Source organism: Lactuca sativa, chromosome 4 (assembly GCF_002870075.4).
Source record: "Lactuca sativa cultivar Salinas chromosome 4, Lsat_Salinas_v11, whole genome shotgun sequence".
Classification (NCBI taxonomy): Eukaryota; Viridiplantae; Streptophyta; class Magnoliopsida; order Asterales; family Asteraceae; genus Lactuca; species Lactuca sativa.
Genome location: NC_056626.2, coordinates 259,982,597 through 260,005,491, shown reverse-complemented (window position 1 = coordinate 260,005,491; position 22,895 = coordinate 259,982,597). Strand labels below are relative to the sequence as shown.

The following is a 22,895-nucleotide window of genomic DNA, read 5'->3' as shown; positions in this document are numbered from 1 at the left end:
GCTATTATTATGGGTTACATAAGTATTGTTTAACGATTATATAATAGTAATAATAGCTAGACTATTAATTACTCTCGGTGAATGATAGACTAAACCCTAGTGGTAATGATACTAGGTTTTGACGAAGGAAATTGTTTCAAGAGTAACGAAGCGATGTCTAAGTTCGGAATCACCACCTTTCAGGTGAATGCATAGTTACTTTCATCTTACACATAGATATGAAGTATTTTATATAAATTACGTGCTACGTGTGCATATTATCTGTATACTTGCTATCTATGCTGGATGAATGTTTTTATACAAGTTTTAATTTATTTAAACTGTATATGTATTTTATATCTACAAAAATATTGGGGTAAAACATGGGTAGATATAATAAGACGATGTGTGATAAAATGATGAGAGGCCTCGATGTTGTTGTTGGTGATCCAGTTATCTAGCGGAGTATAGATGACAACCACATACTCTTCTAGACATTCCAGTGGAACGCTAGCAGGCTCGCAATCTATAGGAGTTTGTGAACGATGTGTTCACCAGTGTACTCCATCCCCCTCATGGTTGCCTTTAGGACATTTATTGCTGAGGAACCCCCATAGCAGTAGTGTCCATCCCGATGATGATCCTTAGGCTAGGTCCCTTATGATAGGTGTGTTAGGGACGTAAAGTGAGGATAACGGGAATGGGTAATCAGGTTATTGTTGTTTGATGAAATTAATAAAATTTATTTATTGTGGGTTGAAAACCCTATATGCTCCCCAGGCTCCCAAGCCTGACCCACTCAGTTTCTTATATTACAGGTAGTGGCGCATGAGCATAGATGTTTGGATGAAAGATAAGGGATTATATGCCTGTAAATACGAAATAGTGTAGTAAGGCTTATGTTGTACTATTTATGCTTTTGATCTGTATCGAGCATGACATCCCGAGTCTTTTAATGAAATACATTTCTTTGGAAATGCTTTTGATATATCTTTATCATATTTTGCTTTGGGACAAATTCCGCAATGCTTTTATTTAAAATGCTACTCTGATTTTCAAACAAAGCATAAACAAAATCGGTCTTTTCTGGCCATGAAAATGGTGATGTCACACGCCGATCCTATTTGTGAAGAAGAAAGATGGGTCACACTGGATGTTCATTGACTATCGGGAGTTGAATAAGCTAACAGTGAAGAACCATTATTCACTCCCACGGATTAACGATTTGTTTGACCAGCTTCAGGGTGCATCTTGGTTTTTGAAGATTTATTTGCGGTCAGGATACCACCAGATGAGATTCAGGGATGAGGATGTGCAGAAGACAGCCTTTAAAACTCGGTATGGTCATTACGAGTTTGTGGTGATGTGTTTTGGGCTCACTAATGCACTAGCAACATTCATGGATCTCATGAACTGGGTTTGTAGGCCGATGATGGATCAGTTTGTGATTGTTTTCATTGATGATATTCTGGCCTACTCCAAGACCAAGGAACAGCACAACCAGCATTTATGAGAGGTGTTACAGACCCTGAGGAGTGAGAGGCTTTATGCCAAATTCTCCAAATATGAGTTTTGGTTGCTCGGGGTGTAGTTTCTAGGCACATCGTTAAGCATAAATGAATTTTGGTCGACGAAGCTTAAGTGGAAGGTTTGAAAAAGGAGAATTGGAAGGTCGAGCGGATCAGGGGAAAATTCCCCTGTTTGTTCGGGACAGTCGTGGATTATTTAATCAGTGTGGTAGGGTTTGGGTTCCGGCATCAGGTGGGGTGAGACAGATAGTATTGGAGGAAGCGCATAAGTCAAAGTTTTCTATCCATCCGGGGGCCAAGAAGATGTACATGGATTTGAGGTTGAGTTATTGGTGGCCTTGTATGAAAAACAGAGATATCTTGGTTTGTTGAGCGATATCTGACTTGTAGGAAAGTCAAGGTCGAGCATCAGAAACCCCACGGCAAGGTGTTGCCTTACCCATTCCCTTGTGGAAGTGGGAGGAGATCACTATGGATTTCATCACGACATTGCCAAGGACGGCACGTGGTGTTGATTCTATCTTAATCATTATGGATAGACTTACCAAGAGTGCACATTTCATACCGATTGCAAAGAGCATATCCGTGAAGAAGCTAGCTAATATTTATGTACGGGAGGTGGTAGTTCGGCATGGAGTGAGAGTTTCGATAGTCTTGGACTGAGATGTTCGTTTCACCTCCAAGTTTTGTAGGAAGTTTGATGAGGAGCTGGGCACTCAATTTCATTTTAGTATAGCATACCACCCCCAGGCCGATGGACAGAACGAGAGGACGATCCAGACACTTGAGGATATGCTTCGTGTATGTGTGTTGGATTTTGGAGGGAGTTAGGATACTTACCTTCCACTGGTCGAGTTCTCCTACAACAACAATTACCATGTCAGCATTGATCGACCGTCGTTTGAGATGTTGTATTGGAGGAGGTGCAGGACCTCAGTTTGTTGGGTCGAGATTGGTCATCGGGTCATGGTAAACACCGAATTCGTGCTTAAGACCACAGAGTTGATTCAATAGGTGCACGATAGATTGCGGGTCATGCAGATTCGACAGAAGAGTTATGTTGATCGACGATGTTCGGACCTTAAATTTTAGCTAGGGGACTTGGTGTCGCTGAAGGTGTCACCTTAGAAAGGTGTCATCCAATTTCAAAAATGGGGCAAGTTGGACCCCTGTTTATTGGTCCTTTTAGAATCAGAGCCCGGGTGGGCAGGGTTGCATACCGCCTGGATTTTCTTGATGAGCTAAGTCAGATCCATGAAACTTTGCATGTGTCCCAGTTGCGGAAGTGTGTAGCCGATGATTCAACAGTGATTTCGTTGGATGATATTTAGGTGGATGAGCACCTGAATTACGTGGAGAGGTCAATTATAATTCTAAGAAAAACTAAGACTCAGTGTAATAAGGTGGTGAATCTGGTAAAGGTGTAATGGCAGCACCCAAAGGGCTCTAAGTGGACGTGGGAGTTGGAGGATGAGATGAGGGAGCATTATCCAGAATTATTTGGGGAGGCTGACTTCGAGGACGAAATATGATTCTAGTTAGGGAGATTTGTAACACTCTTATCATGGAGGTATTTAATTTCTTGAATTTTTAGCTTTGATTGAAGGTCACGCGTGAAAAGTGAAGGTCACATAGCGAATGCCCATTGACTAGCTGACCCATAGTTTTAATTATCACGACGTGAGACTTTTAATGCTCACGACGTGAGATTGAATTGATGACCAAACCTTAGTATTTTAGGTATTTAAAGGAAAGAGAGGGCTAGGGTTGCCTATCCTTAGCCTCCTCACATATGCTAGATCTAAGTTCTAAGCTTCTTTTTGCATGTTTGTATTTGATTGCATGCTTGGGATCCATAAAGTTGGCAACTTTATGGATCATTGAGTTATTCTTTATAAAATAGTCTTTGGATATAAGTTTTGGTATAGTTTGAGACTCCAAGTATGAGTTATATCTCATTGTTTTCCCACTCTTGGCCTAGTAAGAGTTTGAGTCATGCATTGGACATGCATGACCAAAAAGCTATGATTTTTTTCATCCTTTGGGTAAGATAAGACCCTCTAGAAAGTCCCAAGATATGGCTGCAAGGAATAAGAGCTTAATGCTCAAATTTGGTCAGTACATATCTCACAATGTGAGGAGTAAGCCTGTCACGTCGTGAGAATACTTTCCATCCCGACTAATTTGTCTGGATTAGGTCACGACTTGACCCAGGGAGTGGTCATGACGTGACAAGGATTGGAATCGTATTGATGGGCAAGTAGACCTGCTGAGTCGAGACTGAGTCGATTTGGTGCTTACGATGTGACCATGAGCTAGTCACGACGTAAGGACCCGCTGTTAGAGTTTGGACAATTGACTTTTTGACCTTAGTTAGGTTTTGGGCTTTGGATTGTTTGTTGCCTGAGTTAGGCCTTTTTGGGCCTTGGGCTCCACTATTGTGTTGTTGGGCCAAGTTTGTTTAGGCCCATTGTGAAAAGGATAAAATGAGTTTTTATTTTATGCCTTGGGGTCCACTATTGTGCTGTTAGGCCAAGTTTGGTTAGGCTCGTTGTGGGAAGGGTAAAATGGGATTTTATCTTATGGGTCTAGATTTGGGATTTATTCCCACGATTATGAATATAATCGGAAAAGAATTACATGGTTTCAAGTGTTACATATTTCAATGATTGATTACAGCATGATATAAAAATAGTTGTTCAACGCCGTAGCATTCCATCCTCAAAAGCTTGTGGTTCCCATATATTGTCTGACCGGTGCTTGAGTGACCGACGTTGTGGTTGAGGTCGAGGCATGTGTTGTGACTGCAGTTGTAATTACAGGGGCAACCACGGATTGTTGTCTTTTAGCCCATTTTTAAGATAGGTTGTGCTTCTTTTTGTCCCAAAATTCCCGTTTCTTGTTCTTAGGTTGTAATTACAGGGGCAACCACGGATCGTCGGTGTACACCCGCTGGTGTTCATGGTTGTTATTGAGGTTAGTATTCCTAGCACTGCCTTCACCTTTTCTTGCGTTATTAGCATTGAGTTGCGCCATGATGGATGTCACGGCTGCCATGACCGCAGCTTGAAAAGTAGCAGAATCTATCTACACGATTGTTGCCTTGCTTGTTGGCTGGTTATCTTCTTGTGAAGGCATAACCTGTTGCATGGGTAGAAACGATGCCGTGAGTGGGGATGATTATCTCTAGTTATACCCTTACCATTTATATACACATATATAAATTTTGCACTTTACTGAACTATTCTCGATGTTTCTGCGAATGTTCTTGAGACGGAGTTATGGTAGTGGGTAGAAGTAGGTTTTGCACGGGTGTAAAGTTTTACCCATCCTAGGATTATGTTTGTCCAAATACGCTTAGCTGAGGAGTTCTGATGGAATGTGGTGCATTAGTGCTGGTATGATCGCACCCTATATGCCTACGAAAATGGTACCTTTCAACCATGAGGTTTGAAAAGGTGAGATGATAATGAGCTTTTAACAAGGGTTTATACGTCGAGATTTATCTAACTAAGTTTATCTTAGTTCTGAGTATATCGAGTTCCAACTTTTATGGTGTTCTGAAAACAATTCATACTGAGTGACTATATATAATAAACTTATGAATTCTTAGTAGTATTGCTCCAAATGATATAATATGCATGCCCATTTCATTAGTATGATTCTAGCATATTTAGCTTTTAGTGAAAGGTTTTGAGTCTGATGCAGGTCTGCAACACATCATTTCAAGGAAAAGTTTGGACCGCAACTAAATCTCCTGACTAGTGTAATCACTAATTCATAGGGTCGGGCCTACACATGAAGGGGAGTAGCACCAACACATACTCATAGACTTAATCTACAAGGTCTTATGAGTAAAATCAACTATACTCACGTCAATATGCCCCCAGTGATGCTTGAAAGGAAGCCGACGCGTCCTGTAGTTCTGCTAACCTATGGTTGGCTGCGACCACTCTCTCTTCGAGAGTCGAGTGTCTATCCTGAAGCGCTCTTGCCTTTGCCCGAGTGGCGAAAAGGTCCTTAACGAGTTGGTCTCTAAAATAGCAGTCTCTTTCCGAGTCTCGAGTTTATGAGATGATAGCGTCTGTAGCAGCGCGCAGTTCCCTACTCGAGAGTCGTGATCTGCTGGGTCATCACCGAGAGGGCTCTGTCAACCGGTCCCCCATGGTTGAGGTCATTGCAACTTCGTTGGTCTCCAAATGGCGATTGTTGTTGCTGATGGAGACTCCACCCCCCCCCCCTCGATCAATTCTGCCTAATGGGGCACAGGTTCGATGTAGTTGAACAGTTCGCGAGAGTCCTGGCTACGTAAGGAGAGTTGTCGACCTCTAACTCCACTTCCGATTGTTTTCCCAATTGTCCATAAACACTACGGGTTCGGAAAGTAAGGATCTCCTGGTAAGTAAAATCTTGCCATGATGTCCGTGCAAGAATAGGGGTGAGGTAAGAGGCATATAATAATCATATTCCTAGAATACTTATAGGGGTTTCATGCTCCTTAGTTACTTCTATAATGACATGGTGCATACCAGTTACATATAACAAAAGATATGATAGACCTTCGAATAAATGATCATACTCCAAAAACACAACCAAACAAGGAACATGAAGTAAAGTAATGATCACAGATTCTAAGTCTATGATATCCAAGTTATATATATAACTTTAGCGTATCCACTTAGTGATTGTAGATCTAATATCAAGAATTTGTTTACTTTTTACGTAAGTTATAGTACCACAAAATACTCCTGTAGTATTTTAAATGTTATGCTTGGTTCTTAATGGTTTTCTTGTTTGGCAAGTTTTTAGGTTTGTTGCTCACTACGACCATTCCCCGACATACATCAATCACACCTCGGATAAATATAGTTGATCAGGCTATATCCGTCCCAAGTCTGATCACATATCCCAGGGCCTACCCATAGTGTCCAACTCCTCATTTTACTTTCGTATTGTCCTAGATATGATACTATAATAGTATGTGCACATGTATTTATACTTTTTTACCAGAAATTATTTCATTTCTAAAAGTATAGTTATTTGAAAATGTTAAATCGGAGACTTTAGTCCCAATGCATTTATAGTTTGTATATCATATGTGGTTCGATATACTTAGTTCACTATAAACAATGCTCTGATACCAATCTGTCACACCTCCAAACCAAGGATGGCGGAAACGTCCGGGGGTGGTGGACTTTATGTATAGTATCACCACAACGAGTATAATAGTGCTCAAAGTAAATACAACCAATCATAAATATAATCGGAAAAGAATTACATGGTTTCAAGTGTTACATATTTCAATGATCGATTACAACATGATATAAAAATAGTTGTTTAACGCCGTAGCATTCCATCCTCAAAAGCTTGTGGTTACCTGGTTTCGTTGATTTCCTAGGAATACAAGTAGCTTTGAAAAAGTGTCAACAATTAAGTTGGTGAGTTCATAAGCTTTTTAGATGAAGAATTTGGAAACCGATCTTTGTAATGAGTTGTGTGTTACCAAGAAGAATCCAATATTTTCCTTACAAGAGTGATGTGTAGTCTTAAATACCAAGACTGAAAGTGTACAGTAATATCCATTAATATAAAAAGTGATTTCAAATTGACATAAAACCCTTTTTGATTTGTGAAAATCCCCGTAAATTTTGTGTGTTGTTAACTCCCTATGTGAGTCACTATAACCATACTATAACTGAATGAACATGTCACGACATTTCTCAGGCGTCGAAAAAGTTAATAACACTTGTCACCCCAGACCTGTCGTTCTAGCTGTTGCATGCATCTAAGGTGTGGTTTGTCAAACCCAATATAGATCTATACACTGCTATCACGTTCTCCCTACAAGAGACTCTGGTTATAAATACCAAGAATTTTAACCCGTACTCTAGGAGTACTAAGAAGAATGTCTCACAATTTACATTAACAAGTTTATGTGTATTGTACGTGAGTGTAAAACCTTTTTATGTGGGAATAATACATTCTGTAATGTGTTTGTTGAGTTAGTAGAAAGATAAACTATGCCTACTGTAGCTTATCAAAACGTTTTGTAATGGTAGAAATCCTCTTTGTATATGATGTAAACCTTTATAATGAGGTAAAAGACATGTAATATAACCAACATGTATTTATATATGATAATACACACCTTGCTCAGCAAGTTACAAGGTGTAAGTGAGTTATTAACAATTTGCTAGTTTTCTCACATCCGTTCCTGTTCTTGGAATAATTATAGAAAAATCATACAGAGTCAAAAACTAAATTCGTAAACTCTAAGAGTTTATAAAATGTGTCTAGTTTGTCCAAAAAATTTATAATGATTTTTAGAAGTCTCTAACTGGTGTGAAAACGTTCATATTCACAGACTGGTCCGAATTCGTAGCTACAGTGATAGGCAGTTTTGTAAAAATCACCAAATATTGTAGAAAACTCGTGTGAATATGTGCAAGTATTCATTTTAAAGGTATAAACCTGAACTATTTTCATCTAATACAGTTTTGAAAACTAAAAAGTTTAAGATGTTTAAAATAGTCCGTGAATGAATATGAACTTTTCTGTTGAAAGTTGATGTTTGAGTTTAATTGTGTTCTTGGTGTTTTAACTTGTATCCCCCCCCCCCCCTTAAAACTTAATAAAAACATGAAAAGATAGGGGTATGAACTCATGTTGAGTGATTTTAGTAGATGGTTGATGAAGAAAAGTAGTGTTCAACTAAAGAACACTTGAGAGATGCTTGAAGATTCGAAGATCTAACAACTACGGCAATATTTGTGTAAGGAACCCTTGATTTGAGTGAGGGGATGTAAGGAAATCAAGTGAAGGATTAAATTTACTTACCAAAGGAGGATGAAAATCTCAAAACCCCTGGAGAATCTCGAAATCTTGGAGAGAAATGGAGAGAGAAAAATGTATTTGCCTTTGGTGGAGTGTTGATGATCTAGGGAGAATGAGTAGTAAAGTTTCTTTGTGTTTGGGGGCCCAAGGAAACTTGTGAGGGAAGGATAAAAGGTACAAAGAGTGGGTAATGACGGATGTGAATAGTGACATAAAGCATGAATAGGGACGTGGAGTGGGTATGGGAGGTTGCTTGTGTCATAGATTTATGGAAAAGTTAACACTCTATCACCAAAACTTACCCACTAGATATTATTCTTAGATAAAGATTTCCCTTAAAATGTGCTCAAATTATGAAAATATAGGGTTTTATATGTCAAAATATGAGTTTGGATGAAAATCCCACGTCAAAATCACGAAAAACGGGCTTAAAATGCAAAAGTGGTCGAAAACCGGGAAAAAGAACAAAATCTACGAAATTCGGAATTGGAGCCGAGGGTTCGGTCCCTGGGAAGGCAAACACCGAAAGTGGTTTCGGTTGTAGGTGAGAACCGAGAGGAGGTTCAGTTTCGGGAAATCTTGCAGGCGAGAAGGGAAGGAGCGAAATGGGGCGAAGGTGAAGAGGCGAAGCTCGGTCCTCAAGGTTTCGGGTTCAGTCCTATGCGAGGTTTGGTCCTATGCGAGGTTCGGTCCTAAGCAGGTTTCGGTTCCCTGTCTCGGTTTCGGTCCTCATGCTGCTTCAGTTCCTTCTCCCGGTTTCGGCTTCAGTCCTTCGTTTGCTAGGGGTTTTGCTTCTTAGGGTTTCGGCCCCAAGAAGGTCCAGCCCTATTAGGCTATTTTTCACGTAAACTCTCTGTTTTGCGCAATTATTGGCCAAGTTAAGGGTCGGGAAGCCCCCAAATCATTATAAAAAGTTAAGGGAGGTTATGAGAGATATTTGAGAGAGATTTGGGAGAGAGGGAGAGAGAGAGAGAGAGATTGATAAAGAGAGATTGATAAAGAGACACTTCGTTTGTGACCTTTTAAGGTGTTTAGCTTCGCAATGTAAAGTTGGTACACTCAATTAAGCCTCGTTATGATGGTTATATGCCCCCGAGGGGTATGGAATAATGTTTTATCGAATAGTTTCATCACTTACCCTGATTAGGGTTTAAAATTTCTGAACGAATGAGCTTTCCAGGTGATAACTTCTTATTAAAATAGTGAGTTGTACAATAGTAACATAATGTAAACCCTAATATACAAGGATTAGATGAGTTGACCGGTTTGACCTGTTGACTTTATTTGACTTTGAATTGATCAGAAATAGACGGTTGTCACACATAGCACTAACTTATTTATGTTTGTTATGTGGTACTTTGGGGAAACTCCCCAAGATTTTGCTTACATTTTATATTTATGGTTTCAGGCACTTCCGGTACTAAGGGGAATGACCCGACCTGATGGCACAGCATTTTATCCTCACTATTTTCCGTACTTTTTGATATTGTACTCTAATGATTTGAAATTGTTATTATATGATGCGTTTGAAACAATATGATGATTGTAACACATTTTTTAAAATGAATAAAAATATCTTGGTTTTTGGGTCGTTACACGATCGTTTATTTTTTTTTGAATGACTTCATTTTCGGTGCAAGAATTGCTCATTCTTGAGAAAACACTAAATGATTGGCATTTTAGAGAATAGAAATATAGGCAAATTTAATTAATGAACTAGTTATATCAAATAAATCAGTAATAAGATCATCCAAAATATCAATTATTGTCCCATCGTCATTTAAACCACCAACATTTCTCCTTTATGGAAAAGGCAGTTTGCAAATATCGACGTTTCTTCAATGTCATAAGTTGTAACACTTAACATCATGTTTTTCCTTAATCTTAAGACTTTGCATTTTGACCAAGTCTTGGAGGAACTTAATGAAGCATTCGCAGTGACTTTTCTGCTTCTATGTATTATATGGATTGATTAAAAAAATCTAAACATTAAACATTAAAATTTCGAAGTATATATGACCAAAATGATCAATAAATAAAGATTTCGATCTATACACAAGTTGATTAAAAAACTATTAAACAAAAAATAGCAAACATTAAGGATGTATAAAACAATATGCTTCCAAAATTTGTTTATTGGCCATCTTACCTTCAAAATAAATAACATTCTCTAGAAATTGACGAAAAATTAGTAACAATTACAAAATATTCAATAAGTTCTTTTGCAAATATGTCATATTTTAAAAAATATTCAACCATCACATATTGCATGTTGTTTGTTGATTTCGCAACCATAAATCATTTTCCGTTACATATTACTTTTGTCGATCGTTTGATATTTTTTACGTGATTTATTTTATTTAACTTTTGGTATATAGTGTTGGTGCATATTTAAATATATCATTAAAAAATATTCTATAAAATACTTACGTTGTGACAATAATACAATTTATCATTTATATTTAATTATTTATAAATATGAAATTAAGATGATATTTACAATTATATGGTGTTTAAGAAGAAGTTGATTTTTATAAGATAATCATTCATATTATAACATAAATATGAAAATTCTTAAAGATTGTTATTTAGAATAAGGGATAATGAGTTAAAAGGGTAATATAATTTTCGATTTGTATATATATTTGGTCACTAAGTTTTTTTCGTTCATATTCATCTTTTTAAATTATACACATTCAGTCATCATGACCGATTACTCTAGGTTAGCCGGGAAAAATAACTTAATAGGGTAATATATTTATTATTTTGTACACATTTAATCTTTAATATTTTTCTACACATTTTGTCCTTAATATTTTTTGTTTCAAGATAAGTCTTTTAGTTTTTGTACTCATTCAGCACTTATGAATGATTTTTTTAGGTTTTTCTCACGACATCTTACTTTGGACAATAATTGACGAGGTCTTTGGGATTGTTGAGGCTTATTTCAATCATAATCCCGACTCCTTGGTTGCGTAGGTCTTATGATTTGGCTTAAGTCTTGTGTTGTGGATGTCGTAACTTCTTCATATGATATCAGATTTTAACGATCTTTATATCTACATGTTCGTTTTTTTGAGTCAACTACAACGTTCGTTAAGATTACTTCTGTTAAAACGTAATATATTTTTATTTACAATTTTATTTTAAAAAAAACATCCGTACATGCATTCATAAAAAAGGTATGGATATAACGATCATAAGTAAAAATATATTATTTTTTAACGGGAGTAATCTAAACGAAAGTTGTAGTAGAGTAAACTATGAATAGATGGATATAAAGATCGTTAAAATCTGAGATTGTACGAAGAAGTTATGACATTCAGAACACATGACCTAAGAAACCAAGTAGTCGAGATCACGATGGACACAAGCATCAGAAACCCCCAAACATCTCATTAATGAATGTCTCACATAAGATGTCATGAGAAAAATCTACAAAAATCATTCATAAGTATAAGTACAAAAATAAAAATGACTTATTTTGCAATAAATTAAATATACTAAGAACTACATTTCTACAAATTGAGAAATATATTACCTGTTAAGTGGTAAATGTGGACGAAAAAAAACTTAATGACCAAATATATACAAATCAAAAAAAATATATTACTCTTTTAAGTCATTATACCTTTAGAATAAGAAATAAGGAAATGCAATCATTGCAATTTACTATTAAAGAAAGAAATGTAATAATTCCAATTTCTTATTACATTAATTATATTTAATAAATTACATATATAAATAAATCTATTACCTGGCTTTTTATTTTAAAAAATGAATATATATATATATATATATATATATATATATATATATATATATATATATATATATATACATATATATATATATATATATATATATATATATATATATATATATATATATATATATATATAAAATTAGCATATATGTCACAACTAGCATTTTAGGGTTAGGAAATTCTATCCATGTACAAATAGTTTCTTTGTGAAACTAAGTGACACTACGTGTAGTATAAATTAACTTCAATGTTATCTAAGTTTATTCATCCCAAAATGTCAATTCAAGTCGAAACTTCCTCTTGTAAGCCCAAATCCAACCCAATAAGCTATGTTCTCTCAACTTTGGGATTTAACCCAAGCCTTCTCCGTCCAAACTTCTTAATGGACCAAGACCCTCCTATTGGGCCTTATTGGGCCAATAACCATTGAACATGATCCTTATGGGCCAAAAACCTGTATCTAACATTGTTTAGGGCTGTAAGACTCTTATTGGGCCTTATTGGGCCATGAGCATCTTCCTTAGACCATAGTGGACCAAATACCTCCATTAGGTATTATTTTGGGCTCATCAAACCGAAAATCAATGTTGGGCCTCCTAGTGGGCCGAAAACTTTTCCATTTAACCTCATTGGGCCGAAAACCCATATATGGGTCTTAATGGATGAAAAATTCTTATTTAGGTCCAATGTATTCCCGAATTGCCTTCAAGCCCGAAAATCTTTTCTTTCTCCCCTCTCCTTGGGCCCATCTATTAAAAAAACAACACAAAATAAATGGGGTTGACTTATGTTGACACCTCAACATTACCTACCATGTAACCAAGCAATTGTTTAGCGTACTTCTATGAAGAAACTAATTGTCCAATATAATTCCACACACCTCTCTTCTCTTCCCTCCCCTCTCATCGGCCGACCCCCTTAACCCCCCTCCACTCTCAGTTCAAACCCACACAATTCTCTCATTTCTATCTCAAAAACTCAAAGAACTCTCTTCATTCCTTCTACAAAAATCGTGAGTTGTGAGTGTGTGTTCAAGAGTTCCTCTTCAAAGATCATTAACTTGGTAAGTTTATATCACACTCAAGTTGTTTTATTCCATCTTATTCTAAGATTATCCCTCAAACTACTCTATTTTCGTGTATATGCTTCTCTAGAGCCACTCAACTTCGAAAATCATCTCAAGGAAGCAATCTAGGCCAAAAACCTCCTTCACTTTCCTCCTCAAACCGAAAAAGTCCCCAAGGTGAGCTTTATACCCTTTGTTTTCGAGTTTTTTCTTTCTTTGGGTGGGGGGGAAGGGGAATACAAGTCAAAGTTTTGTGAAAATCTTTGTATAATTTTTTGCATGTGTATGTTTTACATGTTATATGCATGAAATGTTGTGATATTGTGCTAAAAGTCCACAAACTCGAGATTTATTCAAGTCTCGAGTTGTTGGAAACAAGTTACCTTATGTAACTTATCATGTTAGGTTGATATATTAACAATGTTCTAGAATTCACCATGAGATTAAAGAAAATGTAAAGATGGGCTATATTTGACAATAAAGAGAAAATGGGTTATCGTTGGCCATTTTTGGTAAACATAGATCATTTTTGGCAATAAAATTAAAAATTGAGATCTTCTTGATTTTATGGTAAAAATGGGCCGAAAATAGGCTTTTTAGTGAACATGGACCATTTTTAAACACTTTAGTAAAAATGGGCCGAAAATGGACTTTTTAGTAAACATGGACCATTTATGAACACGTTAGTAAAAAAGGGCCGAAACTCAACTTTTTAGTGGGGCATTTTTGAATGTTTTGGTTAAATGAGCTAATTTCTGACAACTTTAAATATGGGCCATTTTTTGACAAAGATATTTAAAATGGGTTATTCTTGACACATATGATAAAAAATGGGATATTTGGTAACTATATTAAATGTTGGACCATTTTTTACAATTAAGGTAATAATAAACTATTATTGACAACAGTAGAAAATCGTAAAATTTACGACAGGAATTATTACATGTCATAAACTACAGTCATAAATTTGCACCAGTAACATTATTTATGACGTTAAATAATGGGATTCAACAAATGCGTAAAATCTATTAGGGCTCTTGTGAGACATTCCATCGTCGTACATAATTAATGTACATTGTAAGTTCTGTAGTTATAACCAGAGTCTCCTGGAGGGAGAGCGGGAGTTTGTGTATAGATCTATACGGGGTTGATACCCCACACCTGAGCTGCTCACTATAGCTAGACATGTCAGTCTAAGGTGATAAATATCTTATTAGAACTGACGCCTAAAGAACGTCAAGACAGGCACTCTGTCGTATTAATATGCTTATAACGACTCACATAGAGAATAACAATATTATTATAAGATTTACGCTAAATATACACTCCACTCATGTCTACAAAGTACAAACATTGTGTCGACTATTCTGTAATTAGTCACATCACTCTGGTCTTAGGATTTAAGGCTACAATTTTTCATAAAATAGAAAATACAGGATTTTCTAGGAACACTCTTTATACAACTTCAAACAATGAAAAACAAAGAACACACTCGCAACAATACATGATTTAAAACAAGACTCGCAAACTATTTTTACAGAAAATATTGGATTTTCTGGGATCTTAACTATTACCAAGTTTTCATATAAAAATTCTTATGACCTCACCAACATTCGATGTTGACACTTTTCAAAATAACTTGTATTCTCAGGAACACACTGAGCTGGTTCTTTACAGCTATGGATTAATTAATGAATCTTGTATTTTGATTTCATCATACATTTGTTATTTTTGGATGAAATTTTCATGAACAAACACAATGTTGTAAACCATGTATGTTGTTATCTTGAATGTACGATGATGGTGGTGGCTATGTTTCATTCATATACACTTGTTATGATATTACAAAATGAAGTCACCCACCTCCTAACGTTTATGCCGTCCTGGTTCGGGGGTTTGATAGATTGGTATTAGAGCATTGTTTATAGTGAACTAACATATCTAATCATACAAGATATGCAACTATAAATACAATGGGACTAAAATACTCTGAACAAAAAAATAAAATAAAATCCATACATCTGTGTATTAGGAGTATTGTTATAACAAGAAACACTTAAGAATCTTTAGAGGAGTTGAACGTCGTGGTTAAACTCAGGGAGTTATGTCATTGTATTGGGGATAAATATAGCATGATCAACTATATTTATTCAAAATACAACCAACATGTGCTTGGGAGTGATCGTGGTGAGCGACGAATCTAAGACTTACCAAGTTTGTATCCAAAATTTTTAAGGAACCAAACCTAAAAAATTAAAATACTATAGGTGTATTTTCAGCATGCTATCTATTTTCTTATACTTATACATTCTCGTACAGACACCATGGCTCGCCTTCAACCAGGCCCATACAATCCCAATCAGGGAAATTCTGGTTGGATAGAGGCGGAACCAGAGGAAGACCCAGAGGAATTGGAAGTGGAACCCGAGGCACCTGAGCTAGACTTTGAGGAGGAAGAGCTTGATCTTAGTGACAAGGAAAACGAGGAGGATGACTCGGACGCGTAGTCTGAAGTCATCATTCCACCTTACATGGCTCGGGTGCCAGCACATAGGATGGGCCCCAATGACCCTATGCCTCTGTGGGCTCACGACATATGGTGATGGATCAGATATTAGGTGATGGGTCCACCGTTCGACATGGACCGAGGATTTTTCGAACTTAGCCATGGAGGGCCCGGGGACCGCATCTTCCTCGTTATGGTCAGGCGGACTCGGGACATCGACAATCAGGCCCAGGAAACCGCCAACTAGATGGATGAGCTGAGGGTCGCCGTGGAGCGGGCCCAGAGGGAGACTCAGGAGGTAGTGAGAGACTACCAGGAGCAACAGGCGACATTAGAAGCTAGGATGTGTGTCACCGAGCGCCAGTTGGTCAGGCTTCGGGTACATCTACTTCATCATCAGCACCACCAGAGACCTCCCGTCATGAGTAGGACCCATCTTACCCACCACTTGCTCCTGATGTGATCTCCTTTTCCTTTTACTTTGTCTATGTAGGGCTAACCCTTCGATTAAGTGATTACACTACTCGATAGGGTTGTTATGTTGTTTGAATTTTATCCTAATGTGTTGTAGGCCTTATAAAGGCCAAATTTTCATTTGGCATGTACTAAACTTTTATCAATAATGAAACAAGTGTGTTTTTTATTTGTGATGTTGTTATCTGCTATTTTTTCTATTCTCATTATTTCTTAACATTGTATGGTTTCACTTATAAGCAAAAATCGAATCACCGCAACCGCTAGACAATAATGGAATCCAAAAAAAACTATTATGTCCTCATCATCCTTCTGTTCCATGACAGAAGATGCCTCGAAGATACTTTCGCAAAAACAACAACACGACAGCACGGCCACCACCGCCGCCTCCACCGGAGATAACCTCTGCTCCATTCTAGGCAGCAGTCTCAGCTGCAGTTAGTGCAACATTGGCTTACATCAACAACGGTAACAACAGGGGTGGCAATGGTCAAGGAACGGGAAGTTCCAATCATGGAGTCAATCAAAGACCTACAAGAACATGCTCCTATAAAGATTTTACGAATGAAAAACCTAGAAGTTTCAACGGAACTAGTGGAGTGATAGCTTTAACATGCTGGTTTGAAAAGACTGAATCCATCTTTGAAATTTGTGATTGTCCGGAAGAAAGCAAAGTGAGGTTTGCAGCATGTACGTTTATTGATCGGGGTTTATCATGGTGGAATGGCCATGTCAAGGCCTTAACTCTTCCATTTGAAAATGTATGTCTTGTTAGGATCTCAAGACAATGATGTTGGCTGAATATTGTCCTCGTGGGGAAGTACAAAAGCTTGAACAAGAACTTTGGAACCTTACTGTGCAAAACTCTAATGTTGAAGCCTATATCGCTAGGTTCAGTGAGCTGGCACTCTTGTGCCCAGGAATGATAACCTCTGATGGCAAGAAAATCGAATGCTTTATTTGGGGGGTTAACTCCTCCGATTCAGGGAAATATGATTGTTGCCTACCCTGAAACATTCGATAGTGTAAAGCGCCTGACGCAAAAGTTGTATGATCATAGGAACAAGAAGGGCACCAACACTTCAGATGCAGAGACCAAGACGGAAGACAGAAACAAGAGGAATAAGGTAAGTAAAAGAAAAGGGGGTCATGCTTCAAAATCTTCTTAGAAACAACAAACAGTAGCAGTCCATGCTGCTACTATTCAGACCATACCAACCCCAGTTGCAACCACAACAACCACACCAACCCCTGCAAGTTTTGTGCAGGATCCCACCCAAAGTATGACAAGTGTATTTTTCATCATATCAGGGCATGCAAAGACTTCCAATGTACAAACTACAATAGAAAATGGCACACTGCCCGGTATTGTAGAGCGCCTCCACAATAAAACAATCCTCAACCCAATAACATCGGGGTCAGTCGTACGTGTTACGAATGCGGGGAGACGGACAATTTTAATCGAAATTGCCCAAAAGTCAACAACCAAGGTGCAGGGGGGATCAGGCAGGGTCCTAACGATTGGAAAAGGGGAGGTTGTGCAAGATTTGGCCATAGTCACCGGTACGTTTCCCCTCAACAATATCTATACATGCATCTTATTCAATAGTGGAGCGGAACGAAGTTTCGTGAGGCACAAGTTTAAGTACTTACTAAATCAAAGTCCCCAAAATTTAAACGAAGCCTTCATGGTGGAGATGGCTAATGGGAGGACTGAAACAACAAACGACATTTTCATAGGGTGCACGTTAACATTAAATAATCACTCGTTTCCAAACAACCTGATGCCAGTTAATATTAAAAGTTTTGATGTGATCATCGACATGGATTGCTTAAGCCCCCACCATGCTGATATTATGTGCCACAAGAAGGTCGTTTACCTTCACCTACCCACCAACGAACACTAATTATCTATGGAGATAAACCTGGTACAAATCTCTGTCTTATCTCATGCATCAAGGCACAAAAGTGTCTGCATAAAAAGAACCATGCCTTTCTAGCCCACGTAGTGGACAAACAGAAAGAGGAGAAGAACCTCAAGGATATGCCAGAGCTGTGTAACTTTCCAGACGTATTTCTTGAACACCTCCCGGGAATACCCCCCCGAGCGATAGGTCGAGTTTCGAATCGACTTAGTCCCCAGAGCCACGCCTATAGCCAAATCACCATACAGATTATCCCCTGCAGAAATGCAAGATCTATCTAGTCAATTGAGCGAGCTGCTAGACAAAGGATTCATAAGGTCGAGTTTCTCTCCTTGGGGAGCTTCGGTTCTATTTGTCAAAAAGAAAGATGGTTCCTTCCGCATGTGTATCGACTATAGGAAACTCAACAAACTCACGGTCAAAAATCGATACCCTCTTCCCCGGATTGACGACCTGATTGACCAGTTGCAAGGGGAAAACTATTTCTCCAATATAGATCTGAGATCCGGATATCACCAGCTACGTGTCCGAGAAGAAGACATCCCCAAGACTGCCTTCCGAACTCGTTATGGTCACTACGAGTTCGTTGTAATGCCATTTGGATTGACGAATGCACCGGCGACATTCATGGATTTGATGAACCGAGTTTGTAGACCTTTCCTCGACAACTTCGTAATAGTCTTTATCGACGAAATACTGGTATATTCCCAAAGCAGAGAGGAGCATGGCCAACATTTGAGACAGGTCTTAGAGACGCTTAGAGTAGAAAAATTGTAAGCAAAACTTTTCCATGTGCAAGTTTTGGATTCGCCAAGTAAATTTTATGGGACACATGGTCAGTAAAGAGGGAATTCATGTGGATCCATCTAAGGTTAAGGAAGTTGAGGGTTGGGCAAGTCCGAAAACACCCACTGAGATCAGACAATTTTTGGGTCTTGTTGGATATTACAGGAGGTTCATCCAAAACTTCTCAAAAATCACCAAACCTCTCACCACTCTAACTCAAAAGAGGATTCCTTTGACTTGGGAAAAGAAGAAAGAGACAGCCTTTCAAACCTTAAAACAAGCCCTCTACAGTGCTCCAGTCTTGTCACTTCCGAAGGGAACAGAGGATTTTGTAGTATATTGCGACGCTTCCAACCAAGGTTTGGGTTGTGTGCTAATGCAACGAGGCAAGGTGATTTCCTATGTATCCAGACAACTGAAAAACCATGAGGTCAATTATACTACCCATGATCTCGAGCTAGGAGCAGTCGTGTTTGCTTTGAAAATTTGGAGGCACTATCTCTATGGAACAAAGTGCACAATTTACACAGACCACAAAAGCCTCCAACACATTCTAAATCTAAAAGAATTAAACATGAGGCAGTGAAGATGGGTCAAGCTGCTCAACGACTACGAATGTGAGATCAGGTACCATCCGGGCAAAGCTAACGTGGTAGTCGATGTCTTAAGCTGGAAGGACTACTCGGGTCGCCAAGTACGAACACTATCGATGACCCTCCATTCCTACTTGTCTTCACAAATTAAGGAGGCTCAGCAAGAAGCCTTGAAGCTTGAAAACGTCGCAAATGAAGTGTTACGTGGGATGGAAAAGAACTTAACCATCAAAGAGGATGGAGCCTATTATCTTATGGATCGGATCTGGAAGCCGAAGTTCGGTGGATTCCGGGACGTGGTGATGAATGAGGCGCACAAAACAAGATAGTACGTCTATACCGGCTTTGATAAGATGTACCTGGATCTAAAACAACACTATTGGTGGCCTTTAAGGAAAGCAGAGATTGAATCTTACATGGGCAAGTGCCTCACTTGTGCCAAAGTTAAGGTGGAATATCAAAAGCCCTCGGGTCAACTGCAACAACTAGTCATACCCAAGTGGAAATAAGAGAGGATTACAATGGGTTTCATAACCAAATTACCTTAGACGACAGACGGACTGGATGCCATCTGGTTGATTGTTGATCGGTCAACCAAATCCGCCCATTTCCTGCCAATAAAGGAGACGTATAAGATGGAAAGACCGACGCATATCTACATAAAGGAGGTGGTGAGACTACATGGAGTACCAATATCTATTATTTCTGACTGGGATAGTAGGTTCACCTCTCGATTTTGCAATCGCTCTAGAAAGCATTGGGAACCCAGTTGGATATGAGCACTGCCTACCACTGCCAGACTGACGCCCAAAGTTAGTGAACCATACAAATGCTAGAAGATATGCTCCGAGCTTGCATGATAGATTTTGGCAAGGCATGGGATACCCACTTGACACTAATCGAATTCCCGTACAATAACAGCTACCACACAAGAACTAAGGTCACTCCCTTCGAAGCCTTATACGGATGGAAATGCAGATCACCTCTTTGCTAGGCGAAGATAGGAGACACACAATTGGCGAGAGGGTGGTACCACATAGCACTCTCACAGGACCTAAAATCATACGAGAATACTGAGAAAATCATCCAGATCAGGGCATGGTTTCAGGCATCTCGAGACCAACAAAAGAACTACACTGACAAAAGGCGAAAGCCTCTAGAGTTCCAAGGAGGATACTGCGAGCTGCTAAAATTCGTCCCTTGGAAAGGGATGGTACGATACGGAAAAAGGCGAAAGCTAAACCAACGATACATCGGTCCATTCAAGATTCTTGCCAGGATTGGTAAGGTGGCCTATAACCTGCAACTACCATCGGAGCCTAGCAACATCCTCCCTGTCTTCCACGTATCAAACCGGAAGAAATGCTTATCGGGTGAAACCCTCGTTGTCCTACTCGATGAGATTGAGGTGAATAATAATCTATTGTTCGTCGAGGAACCGGTTGAAATCATGGATAGAGAAGTGAAACATACGAAACGAAGTCAAATTCCTATTATAAAGATTCGATGGAGTGCAAAACGCAGACCCAAGTTCACATGGGAACGTAAGGATCAAATGATGCAAAAGTACCCTCATTTCTTCTCTAGTCCTTAAGGACTACTTTTCAAAGAATTTCGGGACGAAATTCCTTCTAACGGGGGGATAATGTCATAACTAGCATTTTAAGGATTGGAAATTATATCCATGTACAATTAGTTGCTTTGTGTAACTAAGTGACACTACCTATAGTATAAATTAACTTCAATGCTATCTAAGTTTATTCATCCCAAAATGTCGATTCAAGTCGAAACATCCTCTTGTAAGCCCCAAATCCAACCCAATAAGCTATGTTCATTCAACTTTGGGCTTTAACCTAAGCCTTCTCCTACCAAACCTCTTAATGGACCAAGACCCTCATATTGGGACTTATTGGGCCAATAACCACTCAACATGATCCTTATGGGCCATAAACTTGTATCCAACATTGTTTTAGGCTGTAAGACTCTTAGAGGTAGTGGCAGTGGTTTGCTCTTGAGCCAAAAACTGAGCCAAAAGAATTGAAGCTTCTTCAAGATCTGCCCCTGGGGGAGAGAACCCTGGTGGTACAGAGGAGCCACCAGTTTCAAATACGGTACTGGGACCTTCACTGAATGGTTATGTGGTTATGATAGCCGGAGTGATAGTTGGAGGAGTAGGCATGCCATGAGAAAGGCCAGAGTCCAAAATCCCGACCCTAGGATCTCTTCTTCTTCTCTTTGCAGGGGGTTGCATAGCCAGGTCTGTTTGTTGATCATCTTCAAGTGGTTCAGATGTAGGCAATGCACTGTCAAGGGGAGGAAACCCTGACATCGTCGCCATTGGAATTGAAGAACCAACCACTTGAGCTTGAGAAACGGGGGTTGAATCAAAAGCGTCTTCCTATTCCCTTGTCTCCGTTGCCGGGATAGCAACATCACTGACACTGTCTAGAAAGGTATTGAGATTTACACTTGATAGAAAATCATCATTTCTTCCAAAAGTCTCTGGAATATCATCTTGATCAAAGCCGGTGAGATCAAGATCTTCAAATTGACTGGGCTCAGCAGTATTCTTAGATGACCCTTCATTATAATCTCCCTCAACCTGAATATTTTGTAGATTATGCTCTTCTACAACAAATACAGCACGAGCAGCAGTTTCTTCTTATACATGATCCGATACCGTTACCACATCACCCTCTGAGATAACCCTTTCTGATGAAGTATGATCTGACGAAATCTTATCTGACGATTCATGAGATTCGGCTGCTTCGTTTGGTTCTGTGAATCGTCCAAACTTGACCAAAGGATGTAACCCCTAAAATACCACCTTCCCCTTTCTGTTTTGCTTAGTGAGTCCAATGGTGTGAGGACCCAAAGACTTCATATCCAATGTTTCTCCATCCTTCACCATACTAGGAAACTGCTTGTTGATGAATAGTTGAATAAATCGCGGATACACTAGAAAAGTATCCCGAGTAGTAGCATTTATATTCACCACAAACTCAGCCATAATAAATCTAGAAAAGTTAAAACCTATCCCTGCAGGAAGAGAAACAATCGCGCCAGTGTTTCTCAGGGAAATCTCATCGGCACCTGATCTTCTGCCGGAGATACAGCTCACGAACACGTGGGCTAGAAATCTCGAATAAGGCAACAGAAGTTTCTTCATAGTTGGTGGAGAATCGCCCTCGTATCCCATCTTTCGTAGAATTCTCTAACCATTACTAATCCCAATTTCAGTGGGAAAGGTCGGAAGGTCGTTTATCAGCAAAGTCTCTCTCACGAAGGTCTCGTTAATAACAATCTTGCATCCTTGAACGATCGCATCTACAGTTACAGCTCTATTATCGTCCCTTGTTATCATGGCAGTTTGCTAGAATTCTCGAATAATCTTCTGATATACAACTGTGTTCATTGTGATAGCAGAAGCTAGACAG

The 22,895-nt window shown here is 38.7% G+C and overlaps 1 protein-coding gene across 1 annotated transcript; it reads left to right on the top strand.

Moving 5' to 3' along the window:
* The first annotated feature begins 17,089 nt into the window (after nucleotides 1–17,089).
* Nucleotides 17,090–21,052, top strand: LOC111890696 (uncharacterized). The gene is made up of 2 exons (XM_023886782.1): nucleotides 17,090–17,281; nucleotides 20,567–21,052. The coding sequence occupies exons 1-2, from the start codon at nucleotides 17,090–17,092 to the stop codon at nucleotides 21,050–21,052; spliced, it is 678 nt and encodes a 225-aa protein (XP_023742550.1).
* The last annotated feature ends 1,843 nt before the right edge of the window (nucleotides 21,053–22,895 follow it).

Bases quoted from the DNA above. Each gene is read 5' to 3' on its own strand.
- LOC111890696 (XM_023886782.1), top strand. From the start codon at position 17,090: ATGGCAAGAAAATCGAATGCTTTATTTGGGGGGTTAACTCCTCCGATT. The intron at 17,282-20,566 runs GTAAGTAAAAGA...GCATGGTTTCAG, and splicing joins ACAGAAACAAGAGGAATAAG to GCATCTCGAGACCAACAAAA.